We start from the raw sequence: 26,194 nt of genomic DNA on the forward strand, positions 1-26,194 counted from the left end.
TTTGTTCTTTAATTCTTCTAGGTCTTTGTTAAACATTTCTTGCATCTTCTCGATCTTTGCCTCCATTCTTTTTCCGAGGTCCTGGATCATCTTCACTATCATTATTCTGAATTCTTTTTCTGGAAAGTTACCCATCTCTCCTTCATTTAGTTGTTTTTCTGGGGTTTTATCTTGTTCCTTCATCTGGTACATAGCCTTCTGCCTTTTCATCTTGTCTATCTCTGAATGTGGTCTTTGTTCCACAGGCTGCAGGACTGTAGTTCTTCTTGCTTCTCCTATCTGCCCTCAGGTAGATGAGGCTATCTGAGAGGCTTGTGCAAGTTTCCTGATGGGAGGGACTGGTGGTGGGTAGAGCTGGCTACTGCTCTGGTGGGCAGAGCTCAGTAAAACTTAATCCGCTTGTCTCTTGATGGGTGGGGTTGGGTTCCCTCCCTTTTGGTTGTTTGGCCTGAGGCGACCCAACACTGGAGGCTACCTAGCCTCTTTGGTGGGCCTAATGGCAGACTCTGGGAGGGCTTACACCAAGGAGTACTTCCCAGAACTTTTGCTGCCAGTGTCCTTGTCCTCTCGGTGAGACACAGCCACCCCTCATCTCTGCAGGAGTCCCTCCAACACTAGCAGGTACGTCTGGTTCAGTCTCCTATGGGGTCACTGCTCCTTCCCCTGGGTCCCGATGTGCACAGTACTTTTTATGTTCCTTCCAAGAGTGGAGTCTCTGTTTACCCCAGTTCTGTCAAAGTCCTGCAACCAAATCCCGCTAGCCCTCAAAGTCTGATTCTCTAGAAATTCCTCCTCCCATTGCCAGACCCGCAGGTTGGGAAGCCTGAAGTGGTGCTCAGAACCTTCACTCCAGTGGGTGGACTTCTGTGGTATAAGTGTTCTCCAGTTTTTGATCACCCACCCAGCAGTTATGAGGTTTGATTTCATTGTGGTTGCGCCCCTCCTACTGTCTCATTGTGGCTTCTCCTTTGTCTGTGGATGTGGGGTATCTTTTTTGGTGAGTTCCAGTGTCTTCCTGTCCATGATTGTTCAGCAGTTAGTTGTGATTTCGGTGCTCTCGCAACAGGGAGTGAGAGCACGTCCTTCTACTCCTCCATCTTGAACCAGTCCCACTTACACTCAATTTTGTGTTAAGTATCTTCCTGTCTCTTTTTATCCCTTTGCATTTCCATGTAAAGTTTTAATCAGTTTGTCAAGTTCAATGAAAAAATCTGTCTGGATTTTGATTAGGATTGTGGAGTTTAGTTGTATTGAATTTATACAACAGTTTGTGGAGAATTAACATGAAGTGATAGCTCCCTTATTTAGGTCTTTAATTTGTCTCAGCAGTGTTTTATAGTTTTGTGCATGGGCCTTATACATTTGTTATTAAATTCATTCTTATATTTTTGATGCTTTTGTAAATGGATTTTTTCCATTTAACTTTCACATTTTTTGATGGTATTATATAAAAGTCAAAGTTATTTTTGTATATTTTGTATGTTGCTGAATTCTTCACTTATTAGTTTTAGTTGTTTTGTAGATGCTTTAGGGTTTTTTATGTGAACAATCATGTCATCCACAAATACAGTTTTACTTCTTTAATTTTTATGCCTTTTATTTCTTTTTCTTGCCTTATTTCACTATCTAGGTATGATCTCAGTACAATTTGAATAGAACTAGTGGGAGTGACATCTTTATCTCATTCCTGCTTTTATAGAGAAAGCATTTAATATTTCAACATTAAGTATATTAGCTGTAGGATTTTCTTAGTATCTTTTATCAGAGTTAGGATGTTTCCTTCTTGTCCTTGTTTCTGAGATTTATTATAGTTAATGTGTATTGAATTTTATCAAATATTTTTTTGACATCTGTTGGGATAATCATGTTTTTCCCCCATTTATTCTGTTAATATATAAATCAGTAAGATTTATATTAGTTGGTTTTTAAATGTTAAACTAATTTTGCATTTGTGGGATTAAACCCAGTTTGATCATCAGATTTTTTTTTATATTGCTGGTTTCAGTTGCTTAATATTTGAATAAGTTTTGCATTTATATTTATTATGGATATTGGTCTGTAATTTTCTTTTCTTGCAATATGTTTGTCAGGTTTTTGTATCTGGGTTTTGTAGGCTTCTTGAAATAAATTGCAAAGTGTTTCTTCTATCTTTTCTAAAAAGGTTGTGTATTTAAGTTATTTTATACTTATATATTTGATGGAATTTACTAGTGAAATCTTTTAGACCTGGAGTTTTCTTTAAGGGAAGTTTTTTGTTAATGAATTCAATTACTTTAATAGATATGTGGCCATTCAGATTTTCTATTTTTTGCTGTGTCAATTTTGGTAAATTGTATTTTTCAAATAATTTATCTGTTTTATCTAAGTTGCCAAATTGATTGGCATAAATACTTCTTCATGTTCCTTTTTTATTCTTTCAGTATTTGTGGCATCTGAGTAATACCTCTCTGCATCTTAATGTGGATCTTTTGTAGCCTCTATTTTATTCTTAATTAGTACAACTTGAGGGGTATTGATTTTGTTGATCCTTTCAAAGAATAAACTTTTAGCTTTGTTAATCTCCTCTGTTGTTTGGTACTTCATTGATTTCTGCAATTATTCTGCAATTGTTTCTGCAGTTGGATGTACTATTCTATATAATTACCAATTAGCAGTTCAAGGTAATTGATAATAATCAGATTCTCTGTTTTTAGTATTAATAGCTGAGGGAGGAAAGTTAAAATCTCCTGCTATGATTGTGGGTTTTTCTATTTTTCCCTTTAATTCTGTCAGTTTTGTCTTCATGTACTTTGAAGCTGTGTTATTAGGTCGTAAACTGTTATGATCACTATGTCTTCCTGACCCCTTTATTAAGTGTTTCTGTATTCTGGTAATACAATTTGAAATCTACTTTATCTGATATTAAGATAACCACTCCAGTATTCTTATGCTGACTGTTTGAATGGTTTATCTTTTTCCAACCCTTTATTTCAAGCTATCTGTGTCTTTATATTTAAAATGTGTCTCTTGGAGACAAGTCTTTTATTTATCCTGACAGCCTCTGATGTTTAATTGGAGTGTTTAGTCCATTTATATTTAATATAATTTCTGTTATGTTTGGATTTGGTTATATTGTTTGTTTTGTTTGAACAGATTGCTTTCTGTTTTTTAGTATTTCTCCTTTATTTTGGGTTGATAGGATATTTTTTAAATTCCATTTTAATTCTATTTTTTTTTTTTTTTTTTACTTTTTTTGCGGTACGCGGGCCTCTCACTGCTGTGGCCTCTCCCGTTGCGGAACACAGGCTCCGGATGCGCAGGCTCAGCGGCCATGGCTCACGGGCCCAGCTGCTCCGTGGTACGTGGGATCCTCCCAGACCAGGGCACTAACCCGCATCCCCTGCATCAGCAGACGGACTCTCAACCACTGCGCCACGAGGGAAGCCCTCTTCTATTGATTTTTAACTGTGCTCTGTTTATTATTTTTTCATGTTTCCTCTAGTGATAAAGATATACATTCCCAACTTTTTACTATGTGCTTAAAGCTAATGTATCGCTTCACTTAAAATGTTAAGTATCTTGAAGTGAAATGTTGGGTTGGCCAAAAAGTGCCTTCGGTTTTTAAGTAAAAGTAAAAGACACATTTTTCATTTCCACCAATAACTTTATTGAACAATGTATTCACCCTTTTGTTCCACTACCTTCTGCCATTTTTCAAGCAGCTTCCTAATTCTATCTTTTTCCATTAAGAGAATTCTGTAAAGATTGAAATAAATAGAAATCCAAAGGTGCAATGTCTGGTGAATATGGTGGATGAATCAGAATTTCCCAGCCAAGCTGTAACAGTTTTGCCTGGTCATCAAAGAAACATGTGGTCTTGCATTATCCTGATGGAAGTTTATGTGTTTTTTGTTGACTTATTTTGGATGCTTTTTGTCGAGTGCTGATTTGAGGTGTTCTAACTGGGAGCAGTACTTGTTGGAATTAATTGTTTGGTTTTCTGGTAGGAGCTCATAATAGAGCACTCCCAATCCCACCATATACACAACATCACCTTTGGATGAAGACCAGCCTTTGGTGTGGTTGTTGGTGGTTCATTTCACTTGCCTCCCTATCCCTTCCATTCCACATTATTGTACAGTATCTACTTTTCATCATCTATCACAATTTGTTTTAAAAATGGAACGTTTTCATTGCTTTTAAGTAGCGAATTGCATGCAGAAATATAAGGTTTTTTTCACTTAATGTGGAACCAAACATCAAAGGAATTAAACATAACCCAGCTGGTGCAAATGATTTTCAGTGCTTGATTTGGATATTTTGAGTATGTCAGCTATCTTCTGCATGGTGTAAAACGTTGATTGTTCTCAATTAATGTCTCACTATTAACGTCAACTATTCTACCCGACCATGGTGAAATCTCCAGGATGAAACTTCACAAGCCACTTTGGACATGTTCAGTCAGTCACAGCACCTTCTGCATACATTGCACAAATCTTTTGCATTTTGGTTGCGTTTTCACCTTTCTTGAAATAATAAAGCATAATATGCCAAAAATGTTGCTTTTTTCTTCCATCTTCAATATTAAAATGGCTGCACAAAAATTCACCAATTTTGATGTGTTTTTTTCAAATGCACACTGATATGACAGCTGTCGCATACAATCTAACAAAATTGTTTTGAATGAAGTTAGAAGACAACTAAGTGCTACTAGAATCATCTTATGGAAAAAACAGAGCAAACCTTTTGGCCAGCCTAATAGGTTGTCCTATTTTAATTTATTTTTATTTTAAGGAAACTAAGAGTTAGGAAAGCTAAGTGTAATACCTAAGATACTAGTTAATACGTATCTAATATCTAAATTTTGAAGGTTAAACCAACATTACATTTCCAGAGTCAACCCAACTTGGTTTTAGTATATATTTATTTTTTACATTTCTATGTCCCATTTGCTAATATTTTAAGAGTTTTGCTTCTATGTGAGTATGAGAAATTGGCCTGTAAACTTCCCATATTTTTGTTAGATTTTCTTACCAAGGTTATGTTGAACTCATAAAATGAGTTGAGAACATTTGTCCCTTTCTCTAAAATCTGGAGGAGTTTAAGGTTGGCATTATAGCTTTCTTCAGCATTGGTAGACTTTATTGGTGGCTATTTGACCCTTAGTTTTCTTTGTAGAAGGTTTGTAATTATGTATTTAGATTTCTATAATAGTTATTTGAATATGTAAAATTTCTGTTTCTTGTTTTAGTGTTGATAAGTTCTGTTTTTCCATTTCACCTAAAATTTCACAGTTATTGGCATAACATTGTTTATTATGTCTTATACATATTTTTTTGTGTGTTTGCCTGTTCTCTTAGTTCCTATTTTTTTTTTAATCAATTTTCTAGGGGTTGTCACTTTAAAAATCTTTTCACAGAATGATCATTTGCTTTGTCAGTCTTTTTTATTTTATGCTTTTTCATGTTTTATAATTCTATTTTTGTGTGTTAAATTCTATTTTTCTGTGTTAAAAATAAGTTATTTTTATATATTTTTCAGATAGATTCTTAGATATTTTATTAACAGGCTCTCTTCTGTCCTAATATATATGCATTTAAGTCCATAAAGCATGGCTTTAAGTGTATTCCACAAATTTAATATATAATTATTACTCACTAGTATTCAACTTAAATATTTTCTAATCTCCATTGTGAGTTCTACTTTGAAATATATTCCTTACTTTCCAAATATTTGGGTATTTTCTGTTTATATTTTTGTTATTTCTGATTTCTTGCACTGTGACCAAAGAACATATTCTGTATGATTTTTGTCTGTTGGATGTATTAAGATTTGCTCTATGACTTTGCATGTCAACTTTGGTAAATATTTTATGTGTACTTTAAGTGAAACTCTGTTTTGCTGTAGTTTACAGTGGTCTATCAAATGTTTATTAGGTCAAGTTTGCTTACCATTTTATTCAAATATTCTATATCTTTACTGATTTCTTTGTTTTGTTCTTACTAAGTTATTTCAAAATCTACCATTGTGCTTATCAATTTGACGACTATTGTTTCAGTAAATGTTTCTTCTTTAGTAATTTACACTTCGTATAACTTCCAAATGAATTAATTAGTATCAAGTGTGCCTCTTTAATTTAGTAATGCTTTTTGCCTCAGTATTATCTGATATTAATATAGCTATATCAACTTTCGTTTGGTTTTTGTTTGCATGGTCTTTCTCTACCTCTTATAGATGTTTTTTGTGTAAGTGGCACACATATTGTGAACAGAACCTCCATACTGTTCTCCATAGTGTCTGTACCAACTTACATTCCCACCAACAGTGTAAGAGGGTTCCTTTTTCTCCACACCCTCTCCAGCATTTATTATTTATAGACTTTTTGATGATGGCCATTCTGACTGGAGTGATGTGATACCTCATTGTAGTTTTGATTTGCATTTCTCTAATAATTAGTGATGTTGAGCATTTTTTTCATGTTCCTTTTGACCATCTTTATGTCTTCTTCGGAGAAATGTCTGTTTAGATCTCCCCATTTTTTGGTTGAGTTGTTTGTTTTATTGATGTTGAGCTGTATGAGCTATTTGTATATTTTGGAAGTTAATCCCTTTGTCATCACATCATTTGCAAATATTTTCTCCCATTATGTAGGTTGTCTTTTGTTTTGTTTATGGTTTCCTTTGCTGTGGAAAAGGTTTTCAATTTAATTAGGTCCCAGTTGTTTATTTTTATTTCCATTACTCTAGGAGACGGATCCAAAAAGATGCTGTGTTTTATGTCGGAGTGTTCTACCTATGTTTTTCTGTAGGAGTTTTTTTACATTTAGGCAGTGACAGATTCAATGCAATACCTGTCAAATTACCAATGGCATTTTTCACAGAAGTAGAGCAAAAAATTTTAAAATTTGTATGGAAACACAAAAGACCCCAGAAAGCCAAAGATCTTGAGAAAGAAAAAACAGAGCTGGAGGAATCAGGCTCCCTGACTTCAGACTGTTCTATAAAGCTTCAGTAATCAAAGGCATATGATACTGGCACAAAAACAGACGTAGATCAGTGGAACAGGATAGAAAATCCAGAAATAAACCCATGCACCTGTGGTCAATTAATCTATGACAAAGAAGGCAAGAATATTCAGTGGAGAAAAGACAGTCACTTTAATTAGTGGCGCTGGGAAAACTGGACAGCTACATGTAAAGAATGAAATAAGAAGATTCTCTAACACCATATACAAAAAATAAAGTCAAAATGGATTAAAGACCTGAATAAAAATACCACTCCATTGTATAGTGTCTCCACTGTTTTTGTTGCAAGATCAGCTATTTGTCGAATTGTTGCTTACTTAATAGATAGATAATCTGTTGTTTTTTCCTCTGACCACTTTTAATATATTTCTGTCTCAAATTTTGACCAGTTTTTTCTCTGCAGGAACTACTTGTGGATGTTTTTTTTTGGCTTCATGTTCTTAGTTGATATGGAATATATGGCTTTAAAAAATTATTTAATCTATTTTTGGCTGTGCTGGGTCTTCTTTGCTATGCACGGGCTTTCTCTAGCTGTGGCGAGTGAGGGCTACTCTTTGTTGCAGTACGCGGGCTTCTCATTGCAGTGGCTTCTCTTGTTGTAGAGCACGGGCTCTAGAACACAGGTTCAGTAGTTGTGGTGCGTGGGCTCAGTAGCTCCGCAGCATGTGGGATCTTCCCAGACCAGGGGTTTAACCCTTGTTCCCTGCATTGGCAGATGGATTCTTAACCACTGTGTATGGCTTGATTTTTGAAATCAGTTTTTGAAAGCTTTCAGCCCTTATCTCTTCAAATACTTCTACACCATTCTTTTTCTTCTATCATTTGAGAATTACACTGTAGGTATCCACACCATGTTGAAAACACTATTTTTTGATAGTTTTTCTAATTCTCTCATATTTTTTCTTTAGATTTTAATATTTGTATAACTTATTTTTCTAAAGTAATGATCAAATCAGTTATTTTCCCCCATATATATGTATACCTCATATATTCTCCCCTTAATATTTAAAACAATTCTTCCAGTATTATATTTGGTGTTTTCATATAGTTTTAGTTATTCTAAGAGATTAATATAGTTGCCCAAGTTCACTTATCTGCCAAGCAACTTAGGTTGAAATTTGAACCAAGGTCTAGTTTAAATATCTCTTGCTCTTCATTATATGAAGTTACATTTCCTTTTTTCCTATGTCTTTTTGTCTTTCTCACTTGATATTTGGAGAATAGCTGTTATTCAGAATGGTGTGTATAATGATGAATTGCCTTAGTTTATCTTAAAATAACATTCTGTCATTCCACCTATATGTATTGGATACAGAAAAATGCACAAATTTATGAGCCAAGTATTACCCCTTTAATGAGTTTATTTCCTACAAGGAAAAAGGAATGTACACAGTTTATTGTAATAGAGAATATGATATCTCAACTGATGAGATCAAGAAAGAATTCATTGAGTGAGTAGAACTTATCATGGAAGAGATGGCAATGTGAGAATTTTTATTTTAATTTTTTTTACTGTATTCAAGGGTAACTTTTATAGATTTGTTTGTTAATACAAATAAAGAAGACCAATACTAGTGGTTCATATTGTGTTTCCTCACAGCAAATCTATTTGTACATACTCAAATTGTCACTGAGTATTCAGGTAAACAGTAAAATTTTGTCCATCACGATACACAGTGATTAAAAAAATTGGATTTTTTCTCCCTAGGTTATTTCATTTTTGGCTGCAGTTTTGGGTAAAAAGGGAACTCGTGAAGATATTGAAAATAACATGCCAGAGTTTTTACTAAGAAGTATGAAAAAGGAACCCCTTTCTTCTACAGCAAAAAAGGTAAGATATCTAGAAATGTACAGTTCATGAAGCTGGTATTGCAAAAGTGTCTGGAAACTTTTAAACATTATACATTATAGTATAAATTTAAAACATAAGTATTTAAAGACATTATTTAAACATTTCTTTCATAGACCTAATTTCTGAAGGATTATCAGTTTTTTCCTCAAGTTAGATATGATTGACTGAAAATAGCAAAATGTAGTTTCAGTTTGAAATTTGCGGGTGGCGTGGGGCTTTCAGTCTTTTGCTTGGCAAGATTTACATGACTTAATTTGATTAATTTGTTAAATTTCCATGAATGTGTATGTAAAGTTAATTGAAGTCCATTGTATTTTATTTATGTGAGAATGAAACGCAGACTGTAGTAGATATTGCTACCACAGGTGCCTCAATGATAAAGTTGCTTAGCAGAATAATTACCTCCTGAATATATGAAACAAATCCTTCCTATACAAGGAACATCATAGTTGGAATCAGAAAGGCTAAGTAAGGCCTAGGCTTGTCACTGTCTCTGCCCATGTGACTGTTAATGCTGTTCATATCCATTCTTCAGCTTTCTCCTTTGTAAATGTGTGTTTATAAATATCTTATACATAATTCTTATAAAAAATAAGAGATTTCTAAAAAAAACATGAAATGCAAAAAAGAAAGGTGTATTATAGGTATGTGTCTGACTTTTATATTGTCTTCAGCATCCAGAAAACTGCATAGAAATAAAGTTTAACTGATTTTGTGAAATCCTTATATTATGGTGATGAACCACCTTCTACACATTTTTAAACAGTGTCTTTTACATATTTCTTATATATAAGATTGCTGAGAAGTCCAAGTTTACTCTTGGCTATGATTAAGGGCATTTCAGTGTAAAATTTTGAGAAGTATTGGCTTAAGGTATTAAAAAATCTTATTACTTTAAATTTCCTATTATTTTCAATAGCATAGGTCCATTCTTAGTGTCAATTTAAATTTGATCCTAAAGAAGCATTATAATTCTTAATATGTTTTAAGTTTTCAAGAGTTCAAGTACTGTTTTTAGCTTTGTTTTCAGATTGATTTGAATGTGTTGAACCATCCTTGCATCCATGGAATAAATCTTACTTGATGGTGTATGTTCTTTTTAATGTATTGTTGAATTCAGTTTGCTAGTATTTCACTGAGGATTTATGTTTATCAGGGATATTAGCCTGTAAATTTCCTTTCTTGTGGTGTCCTTATCTGGTTTTGGTATCAGGGTAATGCTGGCTTTGTAAATGTTTGGAAGTATCCCCTCCTCTTCTATGTTTTTTGGAAGAATGTGGGAAGAATTGGTGTTAATTTGGTAGAATTTACCAGTGAAGGTGTCTGGTCCTAGATTTTTGTTTGTTTGGAGGTTTTTGGTTAATGATTGAATCTCCTTACTAGTAATTCTTCCGTTCAGATTTTTTATTTCTTCATGATTCAGTCTTGGTAGGTTGTCTGTTTATAGGAATTTATCCATTTCTTCTAGTGTATCTAATTTGGTGGTGTATAATAGTGCAGAGTAATTTCATATGATCCTTTGTATTTCTGTGTTATTATTTGTAATGTCTCCTGTTTCATTTCTAATTATATTTATTTGAGCCCTCTCTCTTTTTCTTAGTCTGGTTAAGGGTGTCAGTTTTGTTTATCTTTTCGAAAAACGGCCCTTAGTTTTATTAATCTTTTCTATTATCTGTCTAGTCTCTATTTCATTTATCCTCTCTGATCTTTGTTGTTTCTTTCCTTCTACTAATTTTGGGCTTAATTTGTTCTTCTTTTTCTAGATTCTTAAGGTATAAAGTTGGGTTGTATATATGACTTTTTTTTTTAATATAGGCATTTATCACTATATACTTCCCTCTTAGAACTCCTTTTGCTGTGTCCCATAAGTTTTGGTATGTTGTGTTTCAGTTTTCATTTGTCTTAAGGTATTTTTTGATTTCTTCTTTGACCCATTGGTGTTGAGGAGCATATTATTTAATCTCGACATATTTGTGGATATTTTAGTTTTCCCCTTTGATTGATATCATACCATTGTGTGATAAGATATTTGATATGATTTCAGTCTTCTTAAGTTTATTAAGACTTGTCTTGTTTCCTAACATTTTATCTGTCCTGGAGAATGTTCCATATGTGCTTGAGAAGAATATGTATTCTGCTGCTGTTGAATGTTCTGTATGTGTCACTAGGTCCATCTGATCCAATGTGTAGTTTAAGTTCAATATTTCTTTATTGATTTTCTGTCTGAGTGATCCATTGTTGAAAGTGGAGTATTGAAGTCCCCTATTATTTTATTGTTGTCTTTTTTTTCTCTTCACATCTGTTAATATTTCCTTTATATACTTAGGTGTTCTGATATTGGGTCTATAAATATTTACAGTTGTTACATCCTCTTGATGAATTGACCCTTTTGTCATGATCTAATGACTTCTTTGTCTCTAAGAATAGCTATCCCCACTTTCTTTTGGTTTCCATTTGCATGGAATATCATTTTCCATCCACTCACCTTCAGTTTATATGTGTCTTTAAAGCTGAAGTGAATCTCGTTGGTAGTATGTGTTTGGGTCTTTTTTTAAAAAATCCATTCAACCATTTTATGTCTTTTGATTGGAGAATTTAACCTATTTACATTTAATGTTCCATTCGTTTCCATGACCCAGTCTTTCCAACTGCCTGTTCTTCATTGAGTTTTTTGTGGTTGTTGTTTTATTTTGTTGGTTGTTGTCATATTTAAGTTTCTTCTAGGAAAACTCACTTTGTGGTTTTTTTTTTTTTTTTTTGGAAGTTTTCTCTTACGTAGGGAAAGGATGGATTCCTCAGGTCTTCAAGTATGTCAATTCTCATCTGCTCTTGTAGTGTTCTGATCATTCGGTAGTGCCCTTCCAGGCATTTTATTGCTATTATGGAATTATTTTTATATTTGTTCTTTTGTTTTATTGGCATCAATAAATGCATGTGTTTAATCATTTGAACTGGAATTCTATAAAGAAAGTTTTTAATGAGATTACCAGTGATGTCCTACAGTATTCCCCAGAAGGAAATCCAAACAAAACTTATAATTTTGTGTGATGAAATTTACAAAAGATAAATTTGTTTCGATCCATTTAAAAACTCTGTACATTTTTTGGGGTTTTTTTGTTTGTTTGTTTTTGTGGTACGTGGGCCTGTCACTGTTGTGGCCTCTCCCGTTGCAGAGCACAGGCTCCGGATGCGCAGGCTCAGCGGCCATGGCTCACGGGCCCAGCCGCTCTGCGGCATGTGGTATCTTCCCGGACCGGGGCACGAACCCGTGTCCCCTGCATCAGCAGGCAGACTCTCAACCACTGCGCCACCAGGGAAGCCCAGTTTAAAAACTCTGTGCGTTTTTAAAAGATAGTCTGTGAATAAATCATCTAAGAAGGTGTGAAATAGATGTTTTGTGCCCAGAATAAATTCCTAAAGGAAAAGATACAAACTATGCATTTCAGATATTCTTGGAATGATTTTTTAGATTTAGGCTGTTAAGATTGGAATTCAGTCTTTATGAAAATGAATCAAAGTAAATTCTTTTAAAAATACTAGTATCTTGTATGATAAAACTTTAAAAATTCTGTGTAAAATTCATAATCAGTATTAATGCAGAGAGGGAAGATTTTTCTAGCAGTTATAATACCAGCATCAGACGCAATTTCAGTGGTGATTAAACAAAACATTTTCCAGTATTTTATTTACTATACACTATTTCTTTAGTTTATTATCTTGCAAATGATGCTACTTGTTTGATTTTTTGCTACTGAGTTCTTTATATATTTTGGATATTAACCCTTTGTTATATACATGGTCTGCAAATATATTCTCCCATTTAGTAGATTTCCTTTTCATTTTGTTGATGGTTTTCTTTGTTGTACAGAAGCTTTTTAGCTTGATTTTGTCATACTTTTAGCTTTTGTTGCCTTTGGTGTCAAATCAAAAAAAATCATTGTCAAGATGTAAAGGAGCTTACCGCCTATGTTTTCTTCTAGGAGTTTTATGGTTTCAGGTCTTAATTTCAAGTCTTTAATCCATTTTGAGTTCAGTTTTGTGTATGGCATAAGACAGTGACCCAGTTTCATTCTTTTGCATGTGGTTATCCAGTTTTTCCAGCACCATTTATTGATATCTTGACAATATTTATTCTTCCATGAGCATGGATTATCTTACCATTTGTCTGTGACATTTAAAACTTTTTTCGGGCTTCCCTGGTGGCGCAGTGGTTGAGAATCCGCCTGCCGATGCAGGAGACACGGGTTCGTGCCCCGGTCCGGGAAGATCCCACATGCCGCGGAGCAGCTGGGCCCGTGAGCCATGGCCGCTGAGCCTGCGCATCTGGAGCCTGTGCTCCGCAATGGGAGAGGCCACAACAGTGAGATGCCCGCGTACCACAAAACAAAAAAAAACAAAAAAAACCCCACTTTTTTCATCAGTGTCTCATAGTTTTCAGTGTACAGGTTTTTTGTTTCTTTGTTTAAATTTATTTCTAGTTATTTTATCCTTTTTGATACAGTTGTAAATGGGATTGTTTACTTCTCTTTCTAATAGTTTGTTGTTAGTGTGTAAAAATAAAACAGATTTTTGTATTGACTTTGTATCCTGTAACTTTACTCAATTTCTTTATTAATTCTAACAGTTTTCTGGTGGAATGTTTAGGGTTTTCTGTGTATTTCTATGTCTTTGGCAAATAGTGACAGTTTTACTTCCTTTCAAATTTGGATTTTTTCCCCCCTCTGGTTAGGATTTTCAGTACTATGGGAATAAAAGTGGTGAAAGTTAGCATCTTTGTCTTGTTCCTTGTCTTACAGGGAGAGTTTTCAGCTCTCACCATTGAGTATGATGTTAGCTGTGTGCTGGTCATATATGGCCTTTATTATGTTGAGGTATGTTGTCTCTGTACAGTTTGTTGAGTTTTTATCATAAATGGATGTTGAATTTCCTCAAATGCTTTTTCTGCTCCATTGAGATGATCGTATGGTTTTTATTCTTCATTTTGTTAATGTGGTGTATCATGCAGTTGATTTGCATGTTGAATCATCCTTGCATCTATGGAATAAATCTCACTTGATCATAATTTATGATCATTTTTGATGTATTGGATTCATTTTGCTAATATTTCATTGAGGATTTTTGTGTTTATATTTATCAGGGATATAGCCTATAATTTTCCTTTCTTGTGGTATCCTTGTCTGGTTTTGGTATTGGGCCTCATGAAATAAGTTTGGAAGCATCCCCTGCTCTTCTGTTTTTTCAAAAAGATTGAGAAGGATTGGTATTAATTCTTCTTTGACTGTTTGATAGATTTTACCAGTGAAGCTGTCTGGTCCTGAACTTTTGTTTATTTGGAGGTTTTTGGTTACTTATTCAATTTCCTAACTAGGAACTGTTTTGTTCAGATTTTCTATTTCTTCATGATTCAGTCTTGGTACATTGTATGTTTCTAAGAATATATCCCTTTCTTCTAGTTTTCCAATTTGTTGGCATAAAATTGTTTGTAGTAGTCTGTTATGATCCTTTTTATATCTGTGGTATCAACTGTAAGTTCTCCTCTTTTATTTCTGATTTTATTTGAGCCCTCTCTTTTTTTCTGTTACATCTAGCTAAAGATTTGCCAATTTTGTGTGTGTTGTCAGAGAATCAACTCTTAGTTTCATTAACCTTGTGTGTCATCTTTTTAGTCTCTATTTTGTTTATTTCCACTCTGATCTTTATTGTTTTCCTCCTTCTACTAACTTTAGGCTTCATTTTCTAGTTTGTGTTTTTCTAGTTCCCTCGGGTGTAAGTTTGGTTGTGTATTTGAGAATTTTTTTGTTTCTTGAGGTAGTCATTTATCAGTATGAACTTTCCTCATAGAACTGCTTTTGCTGCAGCAATAAATTTTGGTACATTATATTTCCATTTTCATTTGTCTTAAGGTATTTTTTGATTACTTTGATTTTTTCTTTGACTCATTGGTTGTTCAGTAGCATGGTGTTTAATAACCACAAATTTGTGAATTTTCCCATTTTTGTCTTGTAATTGATTTCTGGTTTTATACCACTGTCATCAGGAAAGATGCTTGATATGATTTCAACCTTCATAAATATATTGACTTTTTTTGTGGCTTAACGTATGGTCTATCCTGGAGAATGTCGCATGTGAACTTAAGAATATATTCTGCTGCTTTTGGAATCATCTGTATATAAGTTATAAATCAGTCTGGTCTAAGTCATTTAAGGTGCCACATATATTTTTAAATTTGACTTCCTTAATTCTTTGATATTCTTGTTAGTTAATTTACTGTTCATTTATTTGCTTTACTTATGTTTTCTGCAAATAGTTATAATCTTACTTGTCATTTCCATTCTCATGTTTTATTTACTTTTGTTTAATTAGAAGAGATGATATTTATTGTTTTGCTATCCATTGATCTAAGTGATATTGGTCTATAATTTTCTACTTTGTTAGACTGCTTATCAAGTTTTGGTATTACTATTATGCTGCTTTTCTAAAAAGGATTTGCAGAGGTTCCTAGAGTGGATTCTCAATTTAAATTTCCATATATTAAATAGGCATAATATACCAAAGGAAAAGTTATCAATTATGCACAATTAGGATGTAAATCAATTAGATTTGGCATTTTTGAAAGAATTAAGATTGTACAGTTAATTACAGGGAATATGCTTCAGAGCTTTGAGTTAAATAGCAAAAATTCCAATTTTATGGTCTGTAAGTTCTCTCAATATAGGTACATTTTATTTTTCAGCTTGATATTGCACTTCCTCCAATGTGAAATTTTTACTTTGGCTCTGGTGGTCTGTCATTGTCCTCTGAATAGACAGTGCTATTCCTACCTTGCCACTGACACATGCTTTTATTCATTATTTCATTTATCAACTGAACACATTTTTTTCCTAAGCAGAGCACAAAGTACCATAGTTACAGTGGCAAATAAGAAAGTTATGCATCTCAGGGCCATAGGCTTTCTGATTTAAGGTGCTAACATGATATATCATTGTTGGTTAAGAGCTTTGGAATTACACAGACATGGGTTCAAATACTTACTTTGCTACTTTATAGCATTATGACCTTGGGCATACTATTTAACACATCTATCCTTTAGTTTTCTCATCTCTAAAAAGGAAATAATAAACATTTTTACTTTATAGCATTTTTATGTGAAGTCCTTGGGTTAATGTCTGTTAAATGGCATAACTCAGTTCTCTTATCTCTTTTAGTATTAAAATGAGTTATTGATCCATTTGATTTACCTTTTACAACTTTGAAGACCAATAATGTCTATAAGGAGTGTCTTAATTTTTAAACAACTTCTGAAATCTTAGGGTTGATTCTAGGAATCTTTAGGTTCATTAGCACCTTTTTTTTTTTTTTAGGTTTGGGATTTTTATTTATTTATTTTAGCATCTTTATTGGAGTATAATTGCTTTACAATGGTGTGTAGTTTCTGCTGTACAACAAAGTGTAGATTCATTGACACCTTTGATGAATGACCCCTGGAGTGAAAAACTGCTCAAAGTGCTCACATGGAGTTTGGATAACATTTTCATCTTATAATATTAAAAAGTAAAAAGGTTGGGGGGTCGGGCAGAGACAATAACTGGGCTAATTACTTGGAGCCCAAATATTTTATTTGAAGGTAGTAGGAGAAAAATGGAATTCATAGGATAAATTCCGAGCCAGAAGATGAAACTATTTGAGATGACTCACGTATGACAAAAAAGTACTTATATATGCTTGATGCTGGGGTAGAAAAAAGGAACTCTCACATTTAGTAGGTTAATCTCCTTCTTTTTCTTTTTCCTGTTTCTAAAACAAAGTCACAGATTTGACATCTTACAGCTGACAAATGGCCCAGCTGAAATGTTTCATAGAAGAGAGTGTAGGATTTAGAGTAGTATTGTATTATTTTTTTGTTTGTTATTTTATTTTTTTGTTTGTATGTTTAATTGGTTCATCTTTATCAAGTAGGACAAGTATAAAACTTCAGAAAAGAAACTTACTTAAAACCCTATTAAAGATAATAGCTTAGGAATAGTGGTAACAGTAAGAGATAAAAACATTAAAAATTAAAATGGCTGATGACAACAGAATTTGGGATTAGTACAGGAAAGGTCGGTGAACCCCCAAAACATTTATTTCAAGATTAAACAGAAATATTGTTAATCTTAATGGATTAGGGCAGAAGTCCCACTTACATGAGATAAGAGAGAACAGGAGGAGAGTAAGGAGGGACAGCAAGTATTGATAACTCTTGAAGATCATTTCTATAAAGAAAGTAAAGTAAGGGGGGATAGCTAGAGAGAGATGTAGATTTAAGGAAGAATTTTTTTGTTTGTTCAGTTTGTTTTTAATGCTGAGAAATATATATTAGAATGGGTTTGCTTGGGGTTGTAGGTGGTCCATTGAAAAGCAAAATGTAATCATGTTGGGCAGATTGGGGAGAGTTTCTTCATCATTGACTTCAGTTTTACAGGAAGTGATTGGAGCCCCTATGTAAGTTCAGGGTTTGTCTTTAGAAAAGAACATGGACAGTTCACCTATGGTAATGGGTGGGAGGGCAGAATATATAGAAGTAAATATAGGTAGGTTATTGATCTAGTGATAAGAGAATAGGAGATTTTCTTCTAATTGCTTCAATTTTCCAGTGAATTGTCCAGGTTATCAACTGATAGTATCTGAGAGAGGGGGAGAGGAAATGGACTAGGAAAGTGAAAAGGAAAGAGAGCTCTGGAAGACCATACATTTCAATAAAAAAACCTGGCGTGCTTTGCATATTTCTATTACCCACATGGCCCTTGAAGTTATTGGGATCCTGATTATACTCCTTTTTTTTTGTTTTGGAGAATTATTTTTTTCTTATCTCTCAACTCCTTTTGGGGGGAAAATAAAAAATGGCTGCTCCTTTGGACAAGGTTGGGTATCTATTTTTTTCCTAATAAGGTGCTAAGTAAACAACAAAGTATTTTTTGATGGTCTTCTAAGTCCAGATATATTGAATTTCTCAGTTGTATTTATACTTATTAACTACAGTGTCAAAAATCAAGGAATAGGACTATTGATATTCTGGATTTAACTTTGGGGTTCTTTTTCATTTAAAAAATTATATCATTAATTTTTTTTTCTTCTTCTTACAGATGTTCTTAATAGTTGCTCCTCTTTCTGTCCTCTACAACTGGAGGGATGAACTGGACACCTGGGGATATTTCAGAGTCACTATTTTACATGGTAACAAAAAAGACAATGAACTGACTCGTGTGAAACAGAGGAAATGTGAAATTGCTCTAACAACATATGAAACACTGCGCTTATGTCTGGATGAACTTAACAGGTAATTGGAATAATGGGAATGATTGCATTAGTATTATGTTTACATCAATTGTATTTATCCCTTTATATTGTGATTTTTTTAAAGCTCTAAATATTCTTTAGCATGATTTGATTTCAGGATTATTGAAATAGACAGTTTATAATAATTAACTTGTTTTCTAAGAAGAAAAACCTGAGTCAGATTTTCTACAGTTCCTTATTTTATTTCCTCTATTACCTATCCAAACAATGCATGTTAATGCATAGGACTTGTCCTAAATCTCACGTACAAACTTTTATGTGTATGATATCTCTGGACTAAAACAGTGATTTTCATGAATTATTTTAATTATGGGAGTCTGTTGTGAATATAGAGTGGCAAAAAATACATATACATGTTGAGAACCACTATTCCAGGACTATAAGTACCCAAAAGAAATGAACTGTATCTTAAGATTTTAGTGGGGAATCTAGAGACAGGCAATTATAAAGCCATGTGAATGCTATAATATGAAACAGGGGATGTTATAGGAGCACATGAGGAGCCTGACTGCTGCAGAGTGAGGAGAGTAGTCAAGGAGCTTCCCAGAGAAGATGACCTATATGAGCTGAGTGAGAATTGAAGGATGGATAAGAATAGGAAAGAGCAGGAGAATAATCCAGGAAGAGGGAACAAACAACATTTGCAGAGAGGACTTCCCTGGTGGCGCATTGGTTAAGAATCTGCCTGCCAATGCAGGGGACATGGGTTCAATTCCCGGTCTGGGAAGATCCCACATACCGCGGAGCAACTGAACCCGTGCGCCACAACTACTGAGCCTGTGTTCTAGAGTCCGCAAGCCACAACTACTGAGCCTGCATTGCCACAACTACTGAAGTCAGTGTGTCTAGAGCCCGTGCTCCGCAACAAAGAAGCCACCGCAATGAGAAGCCTGCGCACTGCAACCAAGAGTAGCCCCCACTTGCTGCAACTAGAGAAAGCCCGCATGCAGTAACAAAGACCCAACACAGCCAAAAATAAATAAATTTATCCCTTAAAAACAAAATTGTAGAGGCCTTCAGGCAACAAAGATCACAGCACTTTTTAATAAATGAAAGCAGTTCTGATGCTTTCTGCATGTAATGACTGTAGCCTAGAGTGTAAGAAGGAAGTGGCCAGGAGACAACACCAGTGTCGTAAGCAAGGGGCAGATCATAAAGAATACTGAAAGCCTCTTAGAGGATTTTGGTCTTTATCCTTAGATCAGCAGAGTGTCCCTGAAGTGTTTTCAGGAGATTACTATTATGATAAAAATGATTAGATTTACATTTTATAAGTAACCAAGCTGCTCTGTGCAGAGTAGAGCTGAATTGAATGGAGAAAGACCAATTAGGAGGCTTGTTATGAGCTAAATTATGTCCCCTCCAAATTCATGTGTTCAAGTCCCAACTCCAAGAACCTCAGAATGTAACTTAAGGTGATTAAGTTAAAATGAATCCATTATAGTGGGGCTTAATCTGGGAGTCCAATCTGACTGGTTGTCCTTAGAAGAAGAGAAGGAGATACCAGGAACTCATGTACACAGAGGAAAGGACACATGAAGACACAGCAAGAGGGCAGCAATCTGTAAGGAGAGAGACCTCAGAAGAAACCAAACTTGCCAACACTTTGATCTTGGAATTTGAGCCTCCAGAACTGTTGTGTCTGGCATCTTTTGCTCATCATCATGTTTTTGAGATTCAACTATGTTATTGAATGTATCAGTGATCATTATTTTTTAGTGCTGAATTGTATTTCATTTTATGAATATATCACATTTTGTTACCCATTCATTTGGGTATAGATATTTGGGTTTTCCAGTTTTTGGTTACTGTAAGTAAAAATTTAAGTAATATTTATGTATAAGCCTTCTTTTGACATATATTTTGATTTCTCTTCTGTAAATTCCTAGGAGTGGGATTTCTGAGTTACATGGTAAGTATAGGTTTAACTTTAGAAGAAACTGATAAGCCATTTTCCAGAGAGGTTGTACTATTCTACTCCAACTAGCAACCTATTAAAGTTCATTTGTTTCATATTCTCACCAATATTTGGTATTGTCAATCATTTTATTTTTAGTGTGTATAGTGGTGTCCCATTGCAGTGTAATTTGCATTTTTCTGATCTGTGTACACTTGAAAAAAGTGTTTTTTCTACTGTGGTTGGATGTGATGTTCTATAAATATCAGTAAAATCAGTTTGGTTAGGTGTTGTTCAAGTATTCTCTATCTTTACTGATTTTCTTTCTAATTGGCTTACAATTTCTGAGAGAGGAATGTTGAAATTTTCAGTTATAATTATGGATTTGTTTATTTTTCCTTTCAGTTCTGTCAATTTTCAATTCATATATTTGAAGCTCTGTAATTAGGTACACACACATTGATGATTAGTATTTTTTCCTTATAAATTGATCCTTTTATCTTTAAAAATGTTCCTTTTCACACTAATAATCTTGAAGTTTTATCTGGTATTAATATAGACAATACAGATTTCTTATGCTTACTGTATGTTTATCATTTTCCAACTTTTTATTTTTATCTGTTCTTTATATTTAAGGTGAGTGTCTTGTGGTTAGCATATAGTTGGGTCTTGCATTTTTATCCTTTTTGATAATCCCTGCCTTTTATTTGTAGTGTTTAGTCCATTTATATTTAATGTAATTATTTTGTAAAGTTGGATTTAGAGCTACCATTTTTGTAAGCTCCAGGATTTTATTTTACTACACTTACAAGCTCATAAGTTTGCCTGTTACTATTTCCTGGATGCTGTCAGAAGACAGGAACAATCTGAGGCATGAAGTTAAGTAACTTACCCAAGCCTACAACAACTAAGTCAGTGGTGGACATGAGATTTAAACCTTGACTTTGGGCTTTTATGCAATGTATTATATAAGAGATATTCTATAGTTAGATAAATGTAATAAATTCATTTATCATAGCAACAGTCATTTTAATTTTTGTTTAACTGCTCCTTTAGACTGTGAGGTCTTTGATATAGAATAATTTTTGTATTTCAATGCTTATTTACACTTCTAGCATATAATAATGTTAAGTGGTTATTTTCTGTGATTGTTATAAATATTTAATAAGCGTTTTAACATAGAGTTATATAAATCAGGTTTCTGTGCAAAATTAGAAAAATCAAATGTTACAGTTTTTGTTGTATTTAGTTTTCCTTAGTTTGAATGGCTTTATTTTTAACAATATTCAAAATAACTTATATTCAATCTGAGTAAATATTAAGTAATTTTTGTGAGACTGCTCTATGTGATAGACCAGGATTAAACATTTATCGTAGGTAATCCATAGAGTAGAAAAACACTCCATGAGTGAGCTGTATCTCTTTTTGTTATTACTATTATGTTTTACTTCATTTTTATTTTTGTCAAAGTTATATATGCATATTATTTAAAGAGCCAAATATGAACACAGTTCACTCCTGTCTGCCACCCCCATTAGCTGTTCTTCAGAGACAGTCACCTTCAACTCTTTAACTTATCTTCCTAGTTTTTACTTCCATATCTCAAAGAACATGTTCATGCTGCAACTTAAAAATTGTCCTTTAAGTTTTTAACATCACTTGTAGATTTCCTCTTAAGGAAAACTGAGGATTTTGCTGTATTTTGCCCTTCTTTTGCTTACTTTACAGTGTCCTGGCTGGCTATTTTGTGGAATAACGAATAGTATATAGGAGCTCCAACAACTTCTGTTGAACATTTACCTAACTCCAATTTCCAGAAGCATCTGGTGCTACCATTTGAAAAAGAGCTCAATAATATGAATCAGATTGTTTCTTGGCTTTTTTTTACTACTGGCATGGGATACTCCTTCCTCTGTTTTTATAAGTTGTCTTGTTCATCTTCTTCCCCGCTTTAAAAATTTTGTGATTGTTTTCTCCTCTTTTCCGTTGTTCTTGATCTCTTATCCTTTTTCAACTTTATATTAAGAAAATGATCAAACCTTTAGAAAAACTGAAGTAATAGTACATGAACACCTATATACTCAACACCTATATTCACCAGTGTGTGTGTGTGTGTGTGTGTGTATATATGTTGGCAAGATATAAGTTAATGTGTGTGTGTTGACTATTAAGTCTGTTTAGTCTCTTCTAATCTAGAACATTCCCTCAACTTTATTTTTTTATTATAAGACATTTTGAGGGGACCAGGCCAGTTGTGTTTTAGGATGTCTCACATTAGATTTGTCTGATTGCTTTCTCAAGGAGTTGTGTATTCCTCTAACATATGTAGTTTTGTAAGCTGATTTTGGTCTAAAGACTTAATTAGCTTCAGGTCAGACATTTTTGACAAGAATACTTCATAAATGATGCTGTGGACTTCATATTACATTATTTCAGGAGATATTAATGTCAAGTTGTCCTACTATTAATGTTGCGAAGTTTGTCCCATAGGCTAAGGAGGTGATCATCAGATCTCTCCATTGTAAAGATATGTTTCTCCCTTTACAATTAGAAGTACTTTGTGGGTTACGCTTTGCTACCATTTGAATATCCTGGTCCCTCAATCCTTTTACGTAGTGGTATTATCATACAGAAATTATTCTTGCCTGAATCAGTTATTTTATTGGGTTTTGAAAAATAATATTTTCCTAAGTTTATCATTTCTTCTATGTTTATTAACAGCATTCTCCTATAATTAAAAATTAACTATAATTTCAACTGGCAAAGCAAGGTGAGTGATGCTTGATTCTTTTGCTTTAATTTCCAATTTTCAGACTAACAAATTGGTACGACGGTCATTCGCAATGATAGCAAAGTTTCTCTCCCACTCCCCAACCCCCATTTTTTGAGTATCACTATGGACTCATAGATTATTGAGGTACAATTGACATGCCACAGAATGTACGCATTTTAAGCATAGAATGGTTTTTAGTAAATTTATAAAGTTGTGCATTTATCACCACAATCCAGTTTAAGAACATTTCCATCACCTCAGAAAGTTTTTTGTTTTCAGTCAGTATCTGGTCCCATCTCGTTCCAGGCAACCACTAATCTGCTTTCTGTCTCTATAGATTTGCATTTTCTGGAAATTTCATATAAATGTCATACAATATGTAGTCTTTTGTGTCTGGCTTCTTTCACTTAATATGTTTTTTGGGGTTCATCATGTATGATGTTTCAGTAGTTTATTCTTCTTTATTGCCGAACAGTACAGTACTATTATGTGTGTGTGTGTATATATATATATATATATATATATACACCTCATTTTGTTTGTTCAATGAATGGGCATTTGGATTGTTTCCACTTTTGGGCTGTTACTAATAATGCTGCTCTGAAAATTTACGTACAAGCCTTTGTGTGAATGTAAATTTTCATTTCTCTTGCATAGATACTTTGTAATGGAATTGCTGGGTGGTATGGGGAAATTTAACTTCTTAAGAAACAGCCAAACTGTTTTAGAAAAATAGCTGTACTTTCCCAAAAGCAGTGTATGAGGTTTCCAGTTTCCCTTGCCAATACTTAATATTGTCAGTCTTTTTTTGATTGACAGTCAAATAGGTTTTTGGTGGTATCTCTTGGGTTTTTTTTGCATTTTTCTAATGATGACTTTTTGATGTGCTTATTTTCCCTTTGTATATCTTCTTTGGTGAAATGTCTATTAAAATCTTCTACCCATCTTTTTTTTTTTTTTTTTTTTGGCGATACACGGGCCTCTCACTGTTGTGGCCTCTCCCGTTGCGGAGCACAGGCTCCGGATGCGCAGGCTCAGCGGCCATGGCTCACGGGCCCAGCCACTCCACGGCATGTGAGATCTTCCCGGACCGGGGCACGAACCTGTGTCGCCTGCATCGGCAGGCGGACTCAACCACTGCGCCACCAGGGAAGCCCCTACCCATTTTTTTAATTGGATTGTTTTAACTTCAACTGTGTTGTAATAGTTCTTTATATAATTCTGTATACAAGTTCTTTATCAGGTTATGATTTGCAAATATTTTCTCCCAGTCTGTGGCATGTCTTTTCATTTTCTTAATTGTGTGTTTGGAAGAGCAAAAGTTTTTAACTTTGACGAGGTCCAACTTATCAGAATTTTTTTATTGACCATGCTTTTGGTGTCATATCTAAGAAATTCTTCCCTAACCCAGAGTCACAAGATTTCTTCCTACATTTTATAACTTTTATAGTTTTAGCTTTATATTTAGGTCTGTGATCTGTTTTTAGTTAGTTTTTGTATATGGTGTGAGGTAAAGGTCTAAAGTAAATTGTTTTCTTAAAACTCCTGGGTTTTTATTTACTCAATGTTTTATACTATCCTATAGTCATGCTTAAGTTTTCTAATTAGTTTGGCTTCTGTGTCCTTTGGACATGCCCCCATTTGTCTTTGAATACATCTGTGCTTTCTCACTCTCCAGTATTTCCCCTGCTGCACACCTGAAATCAACTGTTTCACCATGGGAATCTACTTCCTTTTAGTGGATTGACCACTATGGTTGTTCATTGCTACTGGGGTAACAATCAATTCTAAACCTTTTTAGCAGACAGACCTATGTAGTACAACTTTTAAAAATCATGAGTTTATATTGATATTTTTTCATTCATAATTAACATGGTAAGTTTTGCTTCTTTTATATTTATTTCTCTATTTTACTACTTTTAGAAGATTCCTTTTTTGTCTTTTTAGTCATGTTTAAATGAGTTATTTCATTTCATTGTTACTAAACAGAATCTCTATTTCTTTTTATCTTCCTACACATTTAATTTTCATGGGTTGTCCAAAGCTGTGATCATTTAAATAAGGAGGTGAGAATTCTGTGGAATCAACAAAGAGTAAAGAGGAAAAAGACTTCAAAACTTCGGTAGAGAAAGCTGCACTCTAAAAATTATATAGATTAAGAAAGGGAAGTTTTTTCAACCTTTCTTCCCTTTTTCCTCACTTTATAGTTTGGAATGGTCAGCTGTCATTGTAGATGAAGCTCATAGAATCAAGAATCCAAAGGCTAGAGTAACAGAAATTATGAAATCTTTAAAATGTAATGTCCGAATTGGCCTCACTGGAACCATTCTTCAGAACAACATGAAAGAATTGTGGTGTGTTATGGACTGGTGAGTAAAAACACTTTTTATTTTTTGGAAAATTATTTAATACTTCCTGAACTTAATGTTACCTTGTTTCCTAATTATTTGTTTCTGAAAAAAAATTGTCTGTTTACAGAAGTGTTTGATCCCAAACATAGTATACAGAGTGGAGTGTCCCATGAAAGCCTATCTTTATTATTCATGTTCCCTGAAGTAAACATCTGAACTACTTTACCAGTTCCATCATCTTCTTATAGTTGTTCACTAAAATTGTCATAAAGAACATTCTGCTGTCTTGCCTTTTGTTATTGTAATCATTAATAAGTGACTTAGTATATTTCTTAAAAGCAAAAAGAAGTCAGTGATTTCCTATTTAGATAGTTTAATAAAGCCTTAACATTTTTTCTTATTGCCTTTATAAAGGGCTGTGCCAGGACTTTTAGGTAGCAGGATCCACTTCAAGAAGCGGTTTTCTGACCAAGTAGAACATGGTCAGAGACACACAGCAACAAAAAGAGAACTAGCTACTGGCCGAAAGGCCATGCAAAGGCTTGCAAAAAAGATGTCTGGATGGTTTCTCAGGCGTACCAAGACTCTAATAAAGGATCAGTTGCCTAAAAAGGAAGACCGGGTGAGAACAGCTTTTGTGTATATTATGAATTTCTTGTCTTTTATTTTTTCTAAAAATATTCCTTTTGAAGAGGAAAGCTATCTCCTGTGGTATTTTATGAATATAGTTTTTTGCCTTTTACTCAGTATGAAAAAAAGTTATATGCAGAATTTCATAAAACATTGAGCCCAATCATCTTCCTCACTAACTTTACTAACATTTTATCTAACAGGTTTACTGTTAATATACATTAAGCTAATTTCTCTTATTTTATTTATTTATTTATTTATTTATTAAACATCTTTATTGGAGTATAATTGCTTTACAATGGTGTGTTAGTTTCTGCTTTACAACAAAGTGAATCAGTTATACATATACATA

At 33.8% G+C, this 26,194-nt stretch overlaps 1 protein-coding gene across 5 annotated transcripts in view; it reads left to right on the forward strand.

Annotated features, from left to right (window-relative positions):
• Nucleotides 1-26,194, forward strand: part of ERCC6L2 (ERCC excision repair 6 like 2) — a 149,618-nt gene that overhangs the window by 33,190 nt on the left and 90,234 nt on the right. For 4 of the 5 annotated variants that reach the window (XM_028494122.2, XM_028494120.2, XM_024132883.3 and 1 more), the window contains exons 3-6: nt 8,712-8,834; nt 17,978-18,171; nt 25,069-25,230; nt 25,627-25,834. In XM_028494122.2, the coding sequence (XP_028349923.1) occupies nt 8,712-8,834; nt 17,978-18,171; nt 25,069-25,230; nt 25,627-25,834 (687 nt within the window). Of the gene's footprint in view, nt 1-3,284; nt 3,338-8,711; nt 8,835-17,977; nt 18,172-25,068; nt 25,231-25,626; nt 25,835-26,194 lie in introns of all 5 variants that reach the window. The other variant, XM_028494119.2, reaches the window with a different exon arrangement.

This window comes from Physeter macrocephalus, chromosome 9 (genome assembly GCF_002837175.3).
Source record: "Physeter macrocephalus isolate SW-GA chromosome 9, ASM283717v5, whole genome shotgun sequence".
Lineage (NCBI taxonomy): Eukaryota > Metazoa > Chordata > Mammalia > Artiodactyla > Physeteridae > Physeter > Physeter macrocephalus.